This window comes from Homalodisca vitripennis, chromosome 4 (assembly GCF_021130785.1).
Source record: "Homalodisca vitripennis isolate AUS2020 chromosome 4, UT_GWSS_2.1, whole genome shotgun sequence".
NCBI lineage: Eukaryota > Metazoa > Arthropoda > Insecta > Hemiptera > Cicadellidae > Homalodisca > Homalodisca vitripennis.
In genome coordinates this window covers 156,040,796-156,062,977 of record NC_060210.1, presented here as the reverse complement: position 1 = coordinate 156,062,977, position 22,182 = coordinate 156,040,796, and the positions used below count along the sequence as shown (strand labels likewise).

The following is a 22,182-nucleotide window of genomic DNA, read 5'->3' as shown; positions in this document are numbered from 1 at the left end:
ATTCTCTTCCATTGGGGTAACGAATTAGAGCGATTGTGGATTTGCTTCTACTAATTCAACTTCATCAACTAGTGGTTGTATTTTGCTGCTTCTTACATTTCGCCTAGTTAGTACTGGACCAGGTTGCAGTAACCATGCTGGTAGTGAAGTACCTTTAGTTGATCGGCGTGGATGTATGAACATTCTCTCGTGTGGAGTGCAGTTTTGTTGCTGTGCATAGTAAAGAGCGTATCGAATGTAGAGACTCTGGAAGTACAGACTCCCAGTATCGTTGGTCAGTCCTTTGGATTTTAGTGACAGTGTAACGGTCTTCCATATAATTCCATTATACCTCTCAATTTGTCCATTTCCTGCAGGATTGTATGGACTGGTTAAACTTGTAGCAATCCCCTTTTGGATGAAGATATGCCCTTATTTCATCAGACAAAAATGATTTGCCTCTATCAGAATGGATGTAATTTGGTATCCCATAAACAGAGAACAAGTTTTCCAAACATTCTATCACAGTACTCGAAGTCATCTCTTTGCAGGGGTAAGAGAAGGGGAAGCGAGAGTACTCGTCAATAATATTTAACATATATCGATTTCTACTTGACGATTGGTAGTGGTCCTTTAAAATCAATATTGAGTCTTTCAAAAGGTGAAGTGGGCCTTTATCAATGTGTTGGTTTGTGTTGTGGAATCTAGGTTTGACCTCTGAACAAATAGGACAAGATAAAAGTCATTGATTTGATCTCATTCAAAGAATATGGCAAATTCTTGCTGCGTACCCAGTGATAGAAACGCGTTTATTCCTGGATGACAAAGAGCCTGGTGCATTTCAAAAAGTTTGTTGTCAGTCGTAGATGCATTACAGATCCGAGAGAGTGCGTCTGCAGAAACGTTTTCTTTACCAGTCGATATTGAATGTCGTACGAGAAAGGAGAAAGCTCTAGTCGCCAGCGCATGATTTTGTCGTTTTTAATTCTGCTAGAATGTTTTTGGTCAAAAATAAATGACAAAGCTTTTTTGATCAGTTAAGAGAATAAATTGTCTTCCTGAGTTTTTAGTTTGTCTGAAGGAATCTTTAAATTACTACTCGTATCAACGTAGTGACAATATGATTGAGGTACACCTGAAGTCATGGAGTAAGCGTCCGCATGTTTCTGAGCTGACTCTAAGGAAACGAGCTATTTCTTCAACTTTTTCCAAGGTTAAAACGTTATGTTCCAGAATACGTTGTCTGATTCGAGAAGAATTTAAACCACTAATAAAGGCATCTCTGATAGACTCATCACTATAGGTTTTAGCATCGACATTTACGAAATCACACTCCTTACTAAGAGATTTAAGCGTTTGCAAATAGTGATTTATTGATTCTCCTTCTTGTTGTTTATGATTAGCAAGCAAGTGTCTAGCAAAAAGTACATTTTTCTTAGGTATGAATAATGTTTCTAAAGTTTTGTATAGCATTGTTGTAATCTTTACACTCACTGATAAATTCATAGTTTTCATAGGTTAGAAAGTTTCACTAGTACTCCAAGTTTCTTATCTTCTTTAACTTCAGCATTTTCTATGAATGTATTGAACGTTTGAAACCAATGTTTCCATTGTTTAGAAGCATTTGTTGTTTCAGGGCTGCATGCAAATTTCTCAGGTTTCAGTAGTTTTTCCATGTACAGAGTATTGAAGTTAGTATAGCAAAAATGTTGATTAAATTGTAATGAAACTAAGAAAACCTTTTTACAAACTAAGGCTTTTAATCAACAAAATTCAACTAGATAACCCTTAAATATTCAATGTATAAACTCAGTCAGAATGTATAACAATTACTTAATATCTTCTTTAAATTAACATATGATCTAGTTATGTTTACATGGAGTAAATTATATAACATTACCTAAGCAATTTTTTGAATTTTAATTTTTACACACAAGTAAAATGTTAAAAATATATATATATCAGTTTCATAAATATAATATATATTAAGAGAATTATGTCTACATTGATTGTTCCAAGTACCTTCCGGAAGTTTTTCTCAAATCTTTCCATATTTCATCAGTCGTAATCTTGATTAAAGATGCGAGCGCACACCACATCTACATGGATTGCACTGTAACTTAACGTATTTAAAAAAATGTGTGCCTACAAAGAAAAAATATTATGTATTTTATTTTTATAAGTCTTCATATTGGTTTTTTTAAATATATTTGATACATTTCACAACAGAAAATGGTTTACAATTAAATTAAATGTTATAATTTATGTTTCTTACTATAGTTACATTTTGCATCTTTTGTATCTAAAAACCTGCAAGAGTTTATGAAATGATTCTACATTCTTGTTGTTTTGTTCTACCTAATAAATAATTGAAGTAATTAAAGTAAAAGAAATATTTCAAACAACAATTGACCAATTTAATTACTATGGTAATACAGATTTAAAAGTTTATTCTAAATTTAAAAGTGAGACAAACACTACTAAATTTTTGTGTTCTCCTTCAAGCTGTAATAAGAAAACCCAGCCGAGCTTCAGTATTTGTTACACATTGTATGGAAGGATGGTCAGCTATAGTGACGGTATAGACGAGAAGAACAGTTTTTCCCTCCCCACCTGTGGGCTTAGAAGATTGGCCACCTCTAGTTCCTAGTGAGCAGAGGTGATATGGTACCACGTTTGCAGAACGAGTTTTTAATGTTGGTTTAACAATTCCGGCTGGAAACAATACCAAATCATGGGTCACCAAACATCATAATTTGTAATAACATCAAGGTAAGAAATACATAAAAATTCTTGATTATTATATCTGGGACACCTTGAAAACCCAGCCGAGCTTCAGTATTTGTTACACATTGTATGGAAGGATGGTCAGCTACAGTGACGGTATAGGACGAGAAGAACAGTTTTTCCCCACCTGTGGGCGTAGAAGATTGGCCACCTCTAGTTCCTAGTGAGCAGAGGTGATATGGTAACCACGTTTGCAGAACGAGTTTAATGTTGGTTTAAACAATTCCGGCTGGAAACAATACCAATCATGGGTCACCACACATCATAATTGTAATAACATCAAGGTAATAAATACATAAAAATTCTTGATTATTATGTCTGGACACCTTGAAAACCCAGCCGAGCTTCAGTATTTGTTACACATTGTATGGAAGGATGGTCAGCTACAGTGACGTATAGACGAAAGAACAGTTTTTCCCCACCTGTGGGCGTAGAAGATTGGCCACCTCTAGTTCCTAGTGAGCAGTGCAGAGGTGATATTATGGTACCACGTTTGCAGAACGAGTTTAATGTTGGTTTAACAATTCCGGCTGGAAACAATACCAAATCATGGGTCACCAAACATTCATAATTGTAATAACATCAAGGTAAGAAATACATAAAAATTCTTGATTATTATGTCTGGGACACCTTGAAAACCCAGCCGAGCTTCAGTATTTGTTACACATTGTATGGAAGGATGGTCAGCTACAGTGACGGTATAGACGAGAAGAACAGTTTTTCCCCACCTGTGGGCGTAGAAGATTGGCCACCTCTAGTTCCTAGTGAGCAGAGGTGATATTATGGTACCGACGTTTGCAGAACGAGTTTAATGTTGGTTTAATAATTCCGGCTGGAAACAATACCAAATCATGGGTCACCAAACATCATAATTGTAATAACATCAAGGTAAAGAAATACATAAAAATTCTTGATCATTATGTCTGGACACCTTGAAAACCCAGCTGAGCTTCAGTATTTGTTACACATTGTATGGAAGGGATGGTCAGCTACAGTGACGGTATAGACGAGAAGAACAGTTTTTCCCCACCTGTGGGCGTAGAAGATTGGCCACCTCTAGTTCCTAGTGAGGCAGAGGTGATATTTATGGTACCACGTTTGCAGAACAAGTTTAATGTTGGTTTAATAATTCCGGCTGGAAACAATACCAAATCATGGGTCACCATAAATTAGAATTCATTTGTACTCTTTGAAATTATGAAATCACCCAAAGACTCAAACAGCACGTCTAGAGATGATGTGGGAGATGTGCGAAAAGTTTTAAGAAAACTGCAGTCAAATACTCAAGAGCCTCCATTTATTTCGATTGTAATGCACCCTGCACAGCTAGATGTCAAAATTGACTGTCCTACGAGCTGTCTCAATCTTGGATGTGACGCAAGACTGAGGGGTGGCGGGGGGTCCATTTTGTTTGAATTGTAAAAAACTATGTATGAAATATACTTTACCAATAATACGAATAGTATTTTTTTATGGTTATGTTCCCAAACTAGAATCATGCATCATAAAAACCTTGTTTACATTTACAGTATTGGTTTATTTGGTAGCAAATATATTTAATGAATTAAACTGAAAGGGATGGGATTGAACAGAAAGACCATTTAAACTATTCTTTATTTCGTTTTGTTACAAAAATAACTTCTAGATTTGTATTAAATACTTTGCGCTAGATATTCAGTATAAGACAACACTAAATAAACTGATTAAAACTTATTGCTCTCGTACAAGTTCACAAGTTATATTTATGTTTCGTTTAATGTATTACAGGATTATAAATCCTGAAGAATAAAATTAAAAGAGGATTATCTAAACAACAAAACAAAAATCAGAAAACCTAAGTTACTTTGGGATTATACCGACCACACTGTCGCATGAACTAATAATATACTGACAAAAATATTAATGCACGATACTGAGTCATCCACCTGTGTCCAGGGCCAGAGTCGATGGTGCCTGGGCAAGCAAGCCTTCCTTCTATTCGTTTATGCTCCACCTGTTCTATATGTAAGAAATGCTGATTAAACATTCTTTTGTTGCTAGTTTCCAACAACGAGTGCTGTGTGTTGTGTTGCAGATCCTAGTCCAGTCATCTTTAATATTCAACTAATGTTTGAAACAGAGCTCCGGGTAACAGAGATTTTGATATCGATACTATAAAAGAAAGGTCCTTTTTGGAGCTAAAAGTGTTCTTTGATTACGAGGTAACTGTAATTATATATAATAGGTTTCAGTACTTTGGGATTATACCGACCACACCCAGACATGAATCGTGACATTTTTCTTCTTCTGATTACTAGATTAGCGTAGAACAATATTTCGTCAATATAAAACAGGAATTGTCTTATCGCAAACCCCTCCCCATCCTCAGATAGAGGTCAAAGTTGAACGGTCTAGTAGATAACGTGATTGCAGTCTCGCCGCCCGTTCAGCTGGTGCGTCACTTTTTACTTCCGTGTTTTACCCGTACATTTCTCCAAATACAAAAATTGAATAGATAAAAACAAACATTATCTAACAAAACTAAACTCTTTATTGAAAAAAACACTCAAAACTTCTTTTTATTCTTGATCACACTCCGCCACCCAAAATGCGAGTGCATCCGGCCATCAGCGCTGGGCTTCGGCAGCACTTCCGAAGCCGGCGCTGATGTCAACGAAAGAAAAACATCCCTCGAGATAGTACCTATTAGTAAAATATCAAATTCTAGAGGGGCTGATCAGAAATATAAATTAAATTGTAACGGAAAGGCAATTATGTACCATGCAACAAACTTAAATAATCATGTTGATGCCGCGCTGCCTGCCGTAATCGGGATTCTCGAGAAAGATAAGATAACATCGACAACAATACCGATCACAATACCTGGAAATGCTCGTAAGTTTGTAATTAAAGAGTTTTTTTTCGTTCTATCATGTTTGTTTTCTATAAATTTATATTTTTGTGTTCTTCATACTCGTGTGGTCGGTATAATCCCAAAGTACCTAGAAGGCATTCTATTGTGAATAATGATTATGAAAGTGGATGAGACATAAAGAAGAACATACAATTCACATTAGCAGTAATTAGTTTCCAAGTAAATATTTTCATGAGGTTGTAACTAACAGCTTAGTTAAGCTATCAGATACATTTGAAAACACTTAAAGGCTAATTGAACAGTTACTTCGGGAATAGTTCACTTACCTGTTCTACAACTCAGACCTGCTATCTTCAGACAACCCCTAGTTATGTACATGTAATGAGAGCTTGGCCTTAAGGACTTTGGAAATGTGATGACGATTACACAAAACTCAGTTCAAAAATTATTGTCTACACTGACTGAATATGTCTTTACGGGTACAAATATAAACTGGTCATTTATCAATATCGTACTGTAAGGTACGATTTTTTCGTGAAAAATGTCAAACTATCTAACAAAATGTTATATTATAGATATAGCCTCGAAAAGTGTTTTTAATATAACTAATAAGAATATACCTGTGAACACATTTTTAAAGTTTGTATTGGTACAATGTACAGTTTGGATTCGAAAAATTCATCTTCAGGTACTTGTAGAGGTTAAGGTAAATAAATGAAGTATATAAATAATCAAACCAAATTTTTTTTATATGTTTTAAGTACCTTGGTGGCTAAATTTTGTATTTAATTTATACACGTCATCAATTTATATCTTTTAAATTTCTATCGAATAATAAATCTTTTTGTTAAGAAATATTTGTCATTTAATAATACATTAGCATTAATCTTGGCTCTTTGTAAATTACAAAAAGTTCTAAATTGACAATAGGTGAATTTTGCATGTGTGTAATTTTAAGATTGTTTTCGATAATTGTGTATGTATGGCTCCTGTTATTCAAAAACATCATATGCTACAAGCACGTGTATACACAAAAAAATTGACCATGTGTTTAAGAGTGAGAAAGCAATCTACAGAGTACATCTCACTCGCACTCAAGAGCATAGATAATGCTGTCACGCTTACACTTACAGGATAGCTTTAATGCGTCTGGGGGGATGATTGGCCCATGGGGTTGGTCTGGCTGCCTACAAAAGGTATTAAAATAGCTACATGAATGTTATATATAAAAATTGGAAGTTAGAATATAAGTAAAGTGCAGTAATTTTTAATGCAAATTTAAAGCGTCTGGTGGGAGTTACCGCCCACAAGAGGTGTCTGGCAATATTGTATTATGATTTCTTACAATATTTTGTGAAACATATCCAAAAACCAGCTGTTAGAATTTAAGTAAAGTAAGCTTTATTTTTATGTGCCTTTCTTACATATTACCTGTAAACGGGCCGGCTAATGAAGCTAGCGGGTATGCATAGGTGCTTAAGCATACATTACCCCACATATTTCTCATAATTTTGGGAGTTAGAAAATAAGTAAGGTCTGGGGGGCCTGGGATCTCAGTCTATTAGTACTACTACAAGCAGATGAATTTGCAAGTGGTTTTTTCCTACAAAAACCATTGAGGCCAATGGATTGGCACGGAAGTCCTCAAAGGGTTAACAGTGCATGGTGCACAAATGAGTCTTATCACAGTTAACATGTGAAATTAGTGTACAGAAACTGTCTATAGCTGTAATTGGCTGAAAGTCTATCACTTGTGGGATATGGAAAAATTTCATTTTTGTCTGTCTGTCTGTCACTTGATAATGAAATGACCTATAGACTTGAAATTGTGCATGAACCCTTATATCTTACATGAGGAACACTTGATTATGGTGCATGTCACTCCATGGAATTTAGCTAACCGTTAGTGAATATTTTTAACATTAATCTTATGGTTAACCATGATGGCAATGAGAAATTACAGTTGGAGGATAAATAATTTGTCAACAGACTCAGTGTAACCATAAGAGATTTTAACATGTGATATATTAACACATGCTGCTGATTCATACAGTCAAAAGAAAAACAATACAATAAAATGTCAATGTTAAAAGTCAGTAACAACTGATTTCAGTGCACTCTTGCAGTTCATTTCCTACCTCACCAGAACTTGTATTATTAAACAAAACCAAACTCAATGGCAAAAATGGAATGTATGATGTCACAAGATATTTCGACAAAGATTTCATTCATACAACTTAAATTGTGCATGAAATTTTTCATTTCTACATAGACAAAAAATTGACTGAGCTTCATTGAAGCCTTTAACTCAGTAGGATGACACAATTTTTCATTTTTCTGCTTTGGGGGATGTAAATATTTCCTTCCCTGAATTTCATTGCCTGAATGTTTGCAGAACATGTCGGCATTGAATTGTGCTATAGACTTGAAATTTTGCATACAACCTCAGAGAAGCCTCTTGTGCAATTGATGTGGTGTACTCCTACCTTGTACGTGTACGTAATGTGTTTACTGCGGTTCTATACCGGGAAATCTTGGTTCCTCTTAGCAGTGTGGTGTACAAACGAGTCTACCACAGTCAACATGTTAACATATATCTTTTTCCTATTTAGTAAACGTTACGGTACATGACTTTTTTCCGTCATATAGGTATACTTTGTCCTCAGATAGTCATCTGTATTTTCAAAAGGTTATTAAAACAATGTAAAGTATAAATTTATAAAGGTAGGTATTTAGGAACTAGGCACGTAAAATGGGATACTATGGCTTATATATATATACACTCATGTCTAGAAATTAATCATTCATTCCATAAAACTAGCCAATTGGTATTCCTCATTATCTCTGTTACCAACAAGACATGCCATTGAAAGGTTGAAGATCTATCTCAGTCACTTACTGGCAAGTGGAAGTGTAGAGTGATAGGACAACAATAAATATAGTGGTAGCTAATTCAAAACTTTTAATAAATTTCATTATAAGTTATTTACTTAATTCTAATGACTGTTGTAACTCTTTCAGACTCCTTTCTCCGTGTTTTATCATCATTTTTATTGTAATCTGAAACAAATAATAATTTGTTGTAAAATGTTTTAAACAAAATATAAAAAAAGAATTACATTCTTTAAACATACAGACTGTCAAGAACGTTACAAGAAAGACACCAATCCATACTAGTTTGACACTATAGAAGATAGTCAAATGTAAACTAGACTTAGTTACTGCTGCTAGTGTTGAAGTGGATGGCCACACAGGGGTGGTAACATACACCAATACAGCAATATCTGAGAGAGTTTATACTAACAATTGTACAGTGCATTATTATTATTGAGTTTTGTGATATACAAATACCTACAATTCCAAAACCTTTTGAACTTAAGAGTATAAATGTTATTACTTTAACCTTTTTAGTGCGAATATCTAAGAAAATCAGACATTGCAGATTATACATATATTACAAGCATCTGATTGTTTCAGACATTTTGTAAAATCATTTTTAAATAAATTTACATTGAAAAGTTATGAGTAATTTTATTACAGAATTAAAAGCGCCAGATTTAGGGTACAATAGGTTATAATAAAATATAAATCCAACTATGTTAGTAAGGTTTTAGAATCACAATCTTAATAAAATTGTAAATACGAAAGTGCCTTTGTTTGTTTGTTTTGCTTTCACGTGTAAACTATTCAACCGATTATACTGAAATTTTATATGGACATTCTTATGGTGCCTGGGATGAATAGACCTATTCTTATTTGAAAATCCCTCTGGACTACTCCTCACTGGTCTTTAAAGAAGCGATAAATTCCATCTTGGTCTCTTAAGTTGTAAAATCTTAATTAAAAGAACATGTCTAATGTAATCAACTGTTCTGTGTAAACATTGTTTATTATTTTTAGTTTGTTTACATTCATAATAAGTATGTTGTCTACGAATAACAAATATTTTTAATACCTTTTAAGATTTTAGCGATTAGTTAGGTACTCATCTACCTTACAAAATGCTCTAAAATTTGACACCGAATACTCCCCGAGCAGTAGTCGGCAAGCACTAAGCTAGATGTAAAATAAGCAAATCATGAAAGTTTGCTAGGTTGTGCTTTTGAACTTATGTACCAATTCCTGCTCTAAATGTTCCCAAATATTAACAGTATTTTTCAGTTTATAAAGAAACAAACGCGTAGTGTCATCGTTAATGTACTTTTTTTTATTTCATTCAATGCTGGGCTACTGATGTGTGAAAATACTTTTTATTATTCACTTACTAGTGTTTCTAAACTGCACCAAAATAACTATAAAAATATTTACCAAACAACATTTTCCCTGCTTAGTACAGTTAAGAATTTTTGTACTCCCACAATAATTAAGTTATCAATTTTAAATTCTGTAACTTTCTACCAGATAAAATGAGTGATTCAGTGGTATAATCAATGTTGTGGCATTGTCTTTTGTACCATACACCAAACTCAAATTATAAAATCAAACCTAATTTGTGTGTAATGTATTTTTAAATAACAAAATAACTATATTAAAATAGATTACGGTTTGAGAAAATAAAACTACAGAAGAACAAAATAAATATCAATCATTTTCAAAATAAAATAGATTACATTTTTTAAGGAAAAGAGTAAAATTTTAAGTCTTACACATCCTATATATGAAAGTTTTGAAGTTGACACATTGCTAAGACAGTTAAATTCTTGAAATACAGTAAAAGCCCGCTAATTCGGCATCCAATGGTTCGGCACTTTCATTCATCGGCACCGTCTTAAAAAAATCGCGTAAATGAGATATTTTAACTGCACTGTGAAACGTTACAGTTCGCAAGAGCGCGCTCGGAAAGGTTCGTGCTCAGTCGGAAGGGATCGTATGTGACGCAGCAGCTGTGTGTGAGGGGGTTCAGGGCCAATTGCCGAGTGTCCGCCGTTACGTGTTTGTCTAGCGTCAAGCGTCCTGCCTCAGTCTCAGTCACTGTCAGTTCGTACTCGAGTGCAGTCGTGAGTGTTGTGCTCGTTCATATTGTGTTTTAACTTTCTCAAAGTTGTGCCCTATGTTTTCCAAGCCCGGCTCATCCACCAGCAAAGTTGGAAATAAACGTAAGCATGTCACACTTACCATTCAACAAAAGCTGGAAATTATAAAAAGTGTAGAAAAAGGTGAGAGTAGAATGAAGCTAATGGAAGAATTCAACATTGGTTCATCAACAATGTATGACATCAAGAAGAATAAAGAAAAGTTACTTAAATTTAAGTCTCAAACTACAAATGTCAAAGACATGCAGTCCTCGCCAAACTTTAAAAAAAACCTAAACTTGAACGACCTTGACGAAATTTTATTCAAATGGTTTAGCGCTAAGCGGTCTGAAGGGAAGCCTGTGACTGGGCCCATGATCATGGAAAAAAGCTAAACAGTTCCGTGAGGAATTAAAAATAGATGAGAAAGAATGTGCCTTTTCTGATGGTTGGCTGCACCGATTTAAAAATCGACACGGAATACGGAAGCTTAATGTAGCTGGGGAAGCTCCGATCAGGCCGACCAAATGCGGCTGAAGAATATAAAACTGAATTTGAAAATCTAGTTGAAGACTACGATTTTGTCAGCATGCCGATTTACAACGCTGATGAAACTGGCCTACTTTGGCGTTGTTTGCCTAATTCGACTTTGGCAGCAGGGGATGTGAAATGTGCCAAAGGCTTTAAAAAAAACAAAGACCGTTTGACAATTTTGCTCTGTGGCAATACCTCAGGGGACCACATGTTGACGCCTTTCTTCATCGGAAAAGCAAAAAAGCCAAGACCTCTGAAAGGTATTACCCACCTAACCCGTAATATACGATGCTCAATCCAATGCATGGATGAACTCCGATTTATTTAGAAATTGGTTTTTCCACCACTTCGTCCCATCTGTAAAAAACAATCTGAAAAACCGTGGCTTACCTGAAAATAGCAAGGTTGTGCTCATCCTAGACAATTGCAGAGCTCACCCTGCAGCGTCTGAGTTGATATCGGGAAATATTTTTACTGCATACCTCCCGGCAAATGTCACGTCCTTGATTCAGCCAATGGATCAAGGAGTGATTCAGAACTTTAAATGTTTTTACAGAGCGTCCTTTCTTCAAGGCCTGATAAACTCAGAATGTATGGTGGTTGATTTTCAGAAAAAATTCAACATAAAAGATGCAATTTTCGGAATCGCCTTGGCATGGAAAAAGGTCAAGCCCACCACTCTACAAAAAATCTTGGCGAAAACTATGGCCAGCTGCCTACCAAGAAGAAGACATTGCTGTTTCAGTCGACAATGAAGCAATACTGGACTTGGTGGCCCACACAGTTCCCAAGACGAAATAAGGAAAGTGCCACAAGAAGAAATCTTGGAGTGGATACACATTGATTGCGACGAGCCAGTTGAAGAAGAAAATTACATGATGAACTGCTCATCAAAAGTGTACTTGGACCTCAGTCAGAGCCTCATCCTATGGCGTCCGAATCTGATGATGAAGAGGGAGCAGATGATGATCCAACACCCGTGCCTACGTGGAGTGAATCAAGTGCCAATATCGACACACGTTTATACGATTTGCCGAACGCAGCAGCTCCTACAATGCTTCAGAGCTTGTAAATTTTATATGTTCTGAGAAATTACTTTTTAAAGAAGAAACATGATACAAAAAAACAAACAGACATTAGGTCTTTTTTTAAATAAAATACTGTACACAAAAATTATGTTTACCATAATATTTATTACATAATGTACGCACTAGTTAGCCTACATCTAAGTTAACCTAAGTTTAGAAATGTTTTTCTAGGCATTAAATGTTCATTTTGTGTTCAAACTAATGTTTGTTTAATTTTATTTATCTCCTTAGTAATTCTTTAATTATTTACACGTAAAGAGTGATTTTTTTAAAGAGACACTCTGAAACTTAGACGACGATTTTTAGCCCGCTAATCATCGCTAAAGTAGAAAAAGTAAAATCAAGCTACTGTACATTATCTCTTTGGGACTGAAAACCCAGCCACTATTTTTAAAGAGTGATTATATTTTTGGCTGGGTTTTCAGCTTTTCTGAGTTAATATCACTTGATTTCACTCCTTTTACTTTAGTGTGATACGATTTTAGCGGCTAAAAACCGAATTTTCCGGCAATTTTCATATGACGCTCGGTAATCGGAATTTTCAATAATCCGGAACACTTCGAACCCCGAAAGTGCTGAATTAGCGGGCTTTTACTGTATTTTGACCTGGCTGTGCAGAACAAGAAATCTTCAGACATAATTAGCAATTTTGGTTTAACATTTGTTGAGCTTTATTCAGAGAAACTAAAATATTTCAAGAAATAATTAAGCAATGTTATTAAGTGAATTCAACAGGATAACTTTGACAATGGCTAAAAAAGAGTACATCTTTGCCAAAAGTGGAGAACACTGTTGTAGCTTATAGACAGGATGTGTATAAAGATCTGCACAAAAAGGGGTTTTAAAAATTATGTACAATTGGCTATGATTCAATTGTTTTTAGCACCATTTAATTTACCTGTATACCAGGGATTTATATATTTTATCATGTTACATGTCAATCTTTTAATATTACCGTACATCAAATAAGTGGTGTAAAGAAAATACTTTCAAATGTTAAAAGTATTTATTGCATAGTTCCTCAATAAACGTTACTTTATGAAAAGCTGTGTTACAAAGTGTTTTACTTGGTGAACTATATTTTTGTAGGGCTACTACCTTTAACATATGTTCATTAATGTTTTATAACAGCTACAATTACATTTTGTATATCTTAATCATTAACGTTTTTATGGCTGTTTCAAGTGCATTGTTGATGATGTACACTTTTTTAAGAACTTCCATGGATTGAAAATATTTTTTTAATAGTACAATTTCAAATAATTGTAGTAATTACTATAAATATTATACTGGTGGTCTTCCTGCCATTAAAAGTACTATGTAGGAATAGATGGTATAATTTAGATCAACAGAATAGATTTTTAATAAAATGGTGTACAGTACACTGTTATGTGCAGACAATATCCTTTGTAATTGTTATTAAACACTGAAATGGTAACAGTAGTTTGGATATTTGCCAGTGTTATACAATATAAGGATAGAATATACGTTTTGAAGGTTGGAATATAATCTTCTTAAGGTGTCAAAAAATTGTTATACATAATGTTAGGTAAGCACAAATCAATGATTTATGTGGTTAAGCAGGCAGATAGTGCTTTGTGCTTACTTAACTTAATGTATTAATTTTTTACACATGAAAAAGAAGATAAATTCCAATCCTTGAAACTTAATTTTCTATTGTTGTAAGATGTAACAATAGCAGGTGTCCAAAATACCCTGTTATCCTTTCAAATCATAAATAATAATTTTGAAACAGGGTATTAAAAGATTATTAAGATACAATTTTCATAAAATCAGTGTGTGTATGTATAACAATATATTAGATAATTGCACCAATTAAATACCGTAAAGTAAAAAAGTTTTTAAATATAACATGTACAAATATATAACTTACTTCCTCTTCCAGATGTTTATTATTTTCAAAATCTTGTCTTGCCCATTTTCTCAGTTCTAACTGACTGTCTCTATCTGGAACTTGTCGAATACTCCGCAGTGTATCTCTATACAGTTTTAGAACTTGTTTTCGTAACATGAACTGTAAACAAATAACACACATTATTATAAATTGATGATACTTTATAGTTGTTCCAATAATATTCTTCCAATGTCATGTTCGGGCCACTGTGCTCAGCATTCTAATGCAAGAGAAATAATAAATATTCCCCATCATAATTCCGTTACATCACTTGTGTACATTTTTAACTTTTACAAGTGTAACTTTCATATTTACTTTCACCTCATTTTGATCACATGAAAATGTAAACGATGCAAAAATCATCACGTGTTTTATACAAAAACAAATACATATTTGTTTTAAATTTGATAAAATGACTGTACTATACCGTTTGGAGAGAAAAAGTGATTAATGCGCATGCAAAAACCAGGCTCCAAGCACCATGGCTTGCACTCTGCCACTTTTTCTTGTTTTTTCACTTAGGACAAAAAGCTGAGGAACTTCTTATTGCACTTAGTCCTAAAAGGACCTGTTGTACTTGCTTCAGGAGTGACGGATATTCTGGAAGGGTAAGGTTTGGGTTAGGGGCCACCTCTTGTCAAGACCCCACCAGGAGGGCTCACCTCAGAAGAAGGAAAGCCAGCTCTGTTCCAGCCTTTATAATCAAAGTGGGCAAGGGACAGCAATTCCTCATGTCCAGCACCCTTTGACACTAAGAAACCTGCACCAACTTTAAAAATGATCTTCCACAGTAGACTAGGCTTACCCATCCCATTGCATCCTAATATCCTGACATTAGTGGTTAGTGATGTGCTACTCCTAGACACCATAGAGTTAACAAGATACAAGTGATACTGGTCACTGCTGTACTCAGTGTAGGTTCAACTGGAAGGTATAAGTCAGCCAGAAGTGAACCTTTCATATAGGGCATCATACCAGCTTGGAAATTCTATTTCATCGATTTAAAAAAAAACTAGCTTTCCCACAAAATCTTTCACACCAGGCACAAGACAATTTTCGAAACGCATAATTTCCTATATTTCAATCTTGGTATACATAAGATGGTATCTACTTGCCAGTATGAGATGGAATAGAAATATACTAGCACTTTTGGCAACCCTTCTTTTGACATTGCGTAGTTACGAAAAACGGAAGGGCCCCAGCTCCACAGAAAATAACTTTCACTCAGACTTTATCTGAATATATAAGATGTAGCTGGAGGCAGATCTATATAAACATTGCATCATACTGTAATGAAATGGAAAACAATTTAAAATATTTGTAGAAATATCTATTTTGGAATATTATGATTAAAAAATAGGTCTTGTGAAAAGATATGATCATTTACATCTGAATTTGTGTGTATATGCATCACTGTCTAAGATGGTTATTACTAGAGAACATGTGGATGGTTTGATTTTAAAGATATTTGACTTTTGAGTGCAGCTTGTAGGCCTACATATCTTCGACCATTTCTCACTTGAAGAGAATTGTTATATTTTTAAAACTGTCACTAAGGTTAAACTTTTACTACTCATAGCCACTAAGGTGCCTAACAAAATGGCACAAACAGTTTGAGTAAAATACAATTTAAACTTAAACATAACACAGACCAATTGGATCTCTACAATCCAATGTAATTTGGCATATAGTAAGTTTTACATTCCTCAACATTTCTGTTACTGCTTAACACATCTTATTTTGAAATCCAGCAAGCTATAATTTTAACAAATAATGTGTATGTTGAAATAACCCACAAATTTCTCCAATATTATGGAACTTTAAGATATTATTGGATGTATAGCATTAGAAGTCCCATTTAATCATAATTAAAATACTGCACAAATCAACAACCATATAATTTTTTATTATAAAAGTTGTACAAGACTAAATGTAAAACATATGGTAGTTTTATAAAAGGGGCTGTAGTTACTTGCAGTAGGTAATTGTTTGTGCTAAACAAACTTTATTGTTAACTTATCCCTTTAACTGCCAGGTTCTCCACAGCCCTATAACAGCCGATTTATTTTAAGAATCATACTAAATAATTAATAGGATTATTTTGATGAATCAACTAATATATACAAATGAAATCAAAGGAGAAATAGATTACTATGATAGCATACAAGTTTATGAGTAAATGGAGGTAGTTTTTGGGGAGAGAGATTAAAGAGGTACACCACAGTCAGCACACATGGTTCTCGCCACATTGGTAGAGTTGTGGTTTTGCAATCAAGGCATTGTCCACAAGATGCTCCTTTGTTGTCTGAATAAACAGAAAATTGGATCCACATCCTACTCCTCATTTTCTTCAGAAGAGTCTCATACTGAATGCTGAACTCAGTAAGTAGTTATAGATAATACCGACCCCACATAATTTTGTTTTCACAAAAATATTAATTTAATCTTGAGATTAAAGGGGAAAGCAAACCTAACTTGCGAAGAAAATCATACGAGTAAAGCCTTATAGAGGTATAGCCCATGCAGTAAAGGCCAAATACTTACCAATGTCTGGACTAAAGTAGGCAAGATCTAGAAGACCCCTTTAAATGGCATAATTAGTATGAGGATACAATTAAGATGGGGGATAAAAATGTATGATGGATTTCCTAGAATGTATACATTGAAACACACTTTAGAAAAACTGTTGTCAAAATCGGACATCTTATATTAAGGGGGAGTTGTGTAAAATGTACACCAAGTAGATTTCATTAAGTTAGTCAACTCGTTATTCGATTGTTTTTATCGAATGTTTCAATTGTTTTTATAAAATGAATAATTCGATATTACAATTTATTTAAGTTCTAATATGACTTTAGTTTTTGTTAATGCTAAAATAAAATAAACTAAAGCTTACATAGGTGGCTAGTCTTAACATAAAGCTCAATATAAGCTAGTCTGACCAGAGCACTCAACAAAGTCCCTGACACTGTAATAAGCCCACTGTACCAAATGCCGTTTTACCTCCCTCTCAAAAAAGGACTTGTTTTTGTTTTCATACAGTCTGTGAGAGCATTATATAGTTTAATGCCACTAATTAATAAATGACTTTCAAAAGAACTTGTTCTATGGGCAGGAATGGTAATCATATTGGAGTGACGTAGATTGTAACAATGTTGGGGATTGTGAGATTTGAAAAGGTGGAGGTTGTTGTGAACAAATTTCACGCAGTTCAAGATATAAATCTGTAAAATCTATAAAATGTAAGTACAATTACATTTAAATCTTAACAAAAAACAGGAAGTAACTAATTTTTGGAGAATTCCAAAATTGGTGATAACTATAAGATTGAAAGTTCTTGACAAGCGGTTATAGAGATTGAGGAGAATACCAGCAGACTGATTAACAGACTAACTTTGTGATTTTTTTACTGCAGAGAAGTGCACCTATCTGGAGAGAATCCTTTCCTTCATTTGAAAAATCCGGTTGGTAAGTCTAGGCTAAAGTTGGTTTTTGATTCTTTAATGCTACTGTTGGATTGCTATTGCTATTGCAATGTGTTATTCTTGTTGTTAATGTACTATAATTCCTATACGATTATTATATATTGTCCAAGTTTGGTAATATACCAAATCGATTAATATTAACAATTAAATAACGAGTGTGGGCCGCTTATTACTCTCCCCAACTTCATCCTATATTTACCTAAATGTCACATTGATACATAAATAATGTTAAATTGAATAGTATGAAATCTTAACCTAGAACAGGAAACACTCAAAATACTAAGCTAAGCTCAAAAATTGTCCCAACTAGCCCTTATTCAATAAATTTGTTTAAAAAAATCTTGGGATGGGTTTAATGAATTGTAATTATTGTTTAAAATAACCAGTAGTTAGGCCAATACCTGTTTTAATGTAAGAGCTGGGTATGACGGCTTTCTATACATAATGAACGAACCAATTACCAGAAAACGATAACAAAGCCAGTGCAACACTGCATATAGGCTAATACACTTCTGATTGCCTTGATTCTTAATATAAAATTCTGTTTTATGAATTCAGTTTGTTTATCACGGCAAGAATATTAATTAAACGAATAGTACATAACTGACACTTCAATTTTCCACTCCCTCATTTGTTTGTCAAAGTGCTTCGTGCTTGTTTTGTTAAATATAACCTTAACCTACAAAGTAGGCAGGCACTAACAGTAGCAGACGACAGTTGTTTACGTTTTGGGTCGACTGACTGCACTGCGTCCATTCGTTATGCATTTTTTTCATATTGTCTTGTGGGTGACAATTTTGACGACGCATTACAACAAAAACCCAATTGAACACTAAACACTTGTATGTACACGTTTGTTTATGCGTTTCCTTTTTTCCTTTATGGAGTTGTAATCAAACAACTCAACCAGACTTTTGCAATATTAAAATTCAATAAATAAACTTAGTGTGTAAGGTAACTTGTTACTATATAAATTTTGTGTACATATTTCATTTTGTTTTCCCTCTTAATACTTCAAATTTCAATTAGGGTGGTTTGAGATATGATGTTACACACTGTTTATTGCATGCACACTGTATGTAGCTAACAAAAGAACAAGCGGGGAAGTATGTTGTATAGAAGAACGAAGCAAAACAGTAGATTCCGTGCCAAAACAGTGATGTGACGCAGGGCCTGAGGCCCTGGATGTGACGGGAAAACTTCAGTTTCTACTGCGCATACAGCAACGACTTCTACCGTGTAGCCTATTGTACGTGAGCTGAAGCTTTTAAATATGTATATTAAGTATAACATACAAAAGAAATAAAAGAACAAGGAAACTTATGTGGTTTCCTTGACCAGTTAATGCTTGAACACTTAATAACAAAATTACTTTGACTAAATGGAAATGGTTTGCTCATAAAAAATCTCAGCGATCTCCAGATACAGATGACTGGCTATCCATTTTATTCAGACATGAAATGCGTGGTGGAAGTGGACGAACTTTATTGGGCTAAAAGTAGCATTTTCAACATTTTGAAAGTAACTTGTTATCAGACAACTAACTTTTAGAAAATCTGTTGATGGCAATGTTGTAACTAATGGGAAGGTTTTCTTTTAAAACTGAACTGTACTTTTCTTCCTTGTGCAAGAAAAGCAGCTGCGAGAGGAACCTGTTATAGAGAATTTAACTTAATCAAGCGTTAATATTCCACTTATATATATATATATATATATATATATATATATATATATATATATATATATATATATATATATATATATATATATCAATCACAAAGAGTTTACCTGAAATTAGGTTTAATTAATAAACACAATTGAGCTAGTGCCTAATAAAAAACAAACTTTTTTTGTTCTCCTTTAAGCCTTAGCTTCAGCTATGTATCTTCGATGTACACTGGTTTATTTTTAAAGTACACACACTGTTTCGTGTCTATATATTATTGGCCCTCCCCGGGATTTGAACTCATGATCTCTCAGTTAGAGAGCCGAGACTATAACCATTAGTCTACGGAGGAGGACAAACATAATCAGAGTTTGTTTTAATTATTTTTTTTAATCTCATTTAAGCCGTCAGCTATGCCGGCTTCGAAGTGCATCTGTTTTTTTTGTCAAAGTACATAATTGGACCTCCCCGGGATTTGAACTCGTGATCTCTCGGTTAGAGAGCCGAGACTATAACCATTAATCTACGGAGAAGGACATAATTGGAGTTAGAACAATTCCATAAACATATTAAAACAAACCAAAATGTTCATTTAGAGAATAAACATATGATTACTAATTAACATAATATCTATTACATATACACTATACAGGCTGTCAGGAACCTTGTCTATAGGATTGTCGGTATTTTACAGTTCATTATATAATGTCTAATATTGTTAATGGTTTGCTTGTGTCATTACAGTTCAAATATAATTTGTTGATATAACCATTTCCGTACAATTGAAAAACCAATATTTGTTGTGTGCGTTGTAAAAGCGATATAAACAGTGGCTTTATAGGAAAGTTTGTTATCTCATTTCTTCACATAAACATGGATTCTCGAAAAGTGCTTTGACAGCTAAAATTGTCTTTTGGCAGTGGCTAGTACAAAACTGTTGTACTTCCCTTTACTAGTAAACATATTTTCCCCTTTTAAAGAAATTAAAAGTTATTTGATCAAGAGAGATAATTGTGCAGGTGCATATTGAACATGTTGTTAACACATTTCAAGTTGATCTTCTCTAATAAAGTAACAAATATTTTATCTAAAACTGGAGCGACTTTAACATAAGTCATTTCAAATCTTCCGAATTTGAAAAAATAAAATTCTTGAATGGTGTTATAAAGGCCATTGGTGCTAAATAAAGTTCAGATTGCCACTGTTAAGTAGAATAGAGACCGTAGTTACACGAATATATCTAAATGTGTTTGTGCAGAGGAAGTACCTTATGTGGATGTTCTGGCTTCTTCTGAACTGGACAGAGTAGATTATATATGAAATAAAATTGGACTTTTTTACTGTCTTTTGGCTAACTACAATGTGGTTTACTTGCGTCTATAGAGTTCTGCATTGTCAGAACACATAAGTGAAAAATAAATGTACCTACAAAAGACGCTGGATTCATCTTTCTTATGAGCGATCCATTTTAGTCTTTGCTTTGTAGTATAAGCCAATGAAATACTATATACTGTACTGACATTGCAAACAATTCAAATAATTTGTATACTTAACACTGAGTATTAAATTCATATAGAACCTTTAACTATATAAGTTATTCTTGCATCTACCTTGTTTTTCGATATATTGCGTAGTTGGTTCTAAGAGTTATTTGCAAGTTTTATTTTTTTGATATTCTTGGGTTAAATTCATCTGTGGACGGATTAACTGATTGATTGTTGTTGTGAGCGAGAGCCTCTCGAAAATATATTTGGTTTGGCATTATAACACTAACTGTTGTGTTTAACAATATTCAAATTACATTTTAAGAGCTTACTTTTGGAAAATATACATTTTATTTTGTTATTTATCTTTACTGGCATTGTATGTTCTGATTATGGCTGGTCGTTTAAAGAAATCGCTCCCACCGGTTGCTGATTAACAAAATCCGGTTTCTGTCTCTCTATTTGCACCGTAAGTGTCGAACGAGTTGACCAAGAGGGTTGAAATTTGGCGTGAAACTATTTCTACCAAACAAATTTGAGAAGTTGCTTTGGTTGGTTGGTTTAATACACATCTTAAACATGTTAGCTTAACCTGTTATCTAATTTTCATAAAAAGGTAAAAGATTTTTACGGTGTCATGACTAGGATTAGTGGTGAAAACCCGGTTGCATGGAGCATGGATGTTATGTTAAGTAATTGAACAATTTTTATTGCCTTTAAATTTATATATTTTAATCTAACTCTGCCAAGACTTGAAATATAAGATTTAAACATAGCTCAGAACTGAAAACAGTGCGATAATGTGCAATTAATGGCTTTACATACTATGCTTGTACGGATTTTTGCATATTTCTAAGAAAGCTCCCTTAAAACCAAGGGTATGCCACCTTCAGCCAAAGGGGTTTGTTATTTAATATTGCAGTTCAATTTCATACTACTGGAACGTTATTAATGTTAATAAATTATTAATTTATCTTTTAACATAACCTTACCTAACGCACCGTTGTAGATGAAATTGAAAATCACAACGTGACGCATAAATAAATAATAATATTTAGAAATGAAAATTAAACAAATATTGCGACCCGGTGGCCACATGTTTGCTCTAAATGGCTGGACGGTTTTAAATTGATGGAAAAGAGCCGGTATAATAAAACGAGTTTCCTCCAGTATACCTGATTTCAGATGTCGCGATATTGAATAAAATTGACGTAACAGTAAGGAACTGTAAGAATTTAAATTTATAATTTATTAATCGCAGATTTTATTTAGTTGCATAATTTCGTAGTCATAAATAAGTTCGGTTTTTATTTGTTTGTGTACAGAAGTTTATAAGAAAATTTTATATTACATTTATTGATTGTAAAATGAATGGTTG

The 22,182-nt window shown here is 33.8% G+C and overlaps 1 protein-coding gene across 2 annotated transcripts; it reads right to left on the bottom strand.

Annotated features, from left to right (window-relative positions):
* Positions 1 to 8,567: 8,567 nt before the first annotated feature.
* Positions 8,568 to 18,848, bottom strand: LOC124360368 (LYR motif-containing protein 2-like). 2 transcript variants are annotated; one of them, XM_046813937.1, is made up of 3 exons: positions 18,056 to 18,848; positions 14,149 to 14,289; positions 8,568 to 8,680 (listed from the first exon to the last, which is right to left on the bottom strand). In XM_046813937.1, exons 1-3 carry the CDS (start codon positions 18,095 to 18,097, stop codon positions 8,603 to 8,605), a joined length of 261 nt encoding a protein of 86 aa, XP_046669893.1. In that variant the 5' UTR covers positions 18,098 to 18,848; the 3' UTR covers positions 8,568 to 8,602. The 2 variants fall into 2 exon arrangements, with proteins under 2 accessions (XP_046669893.1, XP_046669894.1); XM_046813938.1 differs by lacking the exon at positions 18,056 to 18,848 and adding an exon at positions 17,066 to 17,156.
* Positions 18,849 to 22,182: the final 3,334 nt, after the last annotated feature.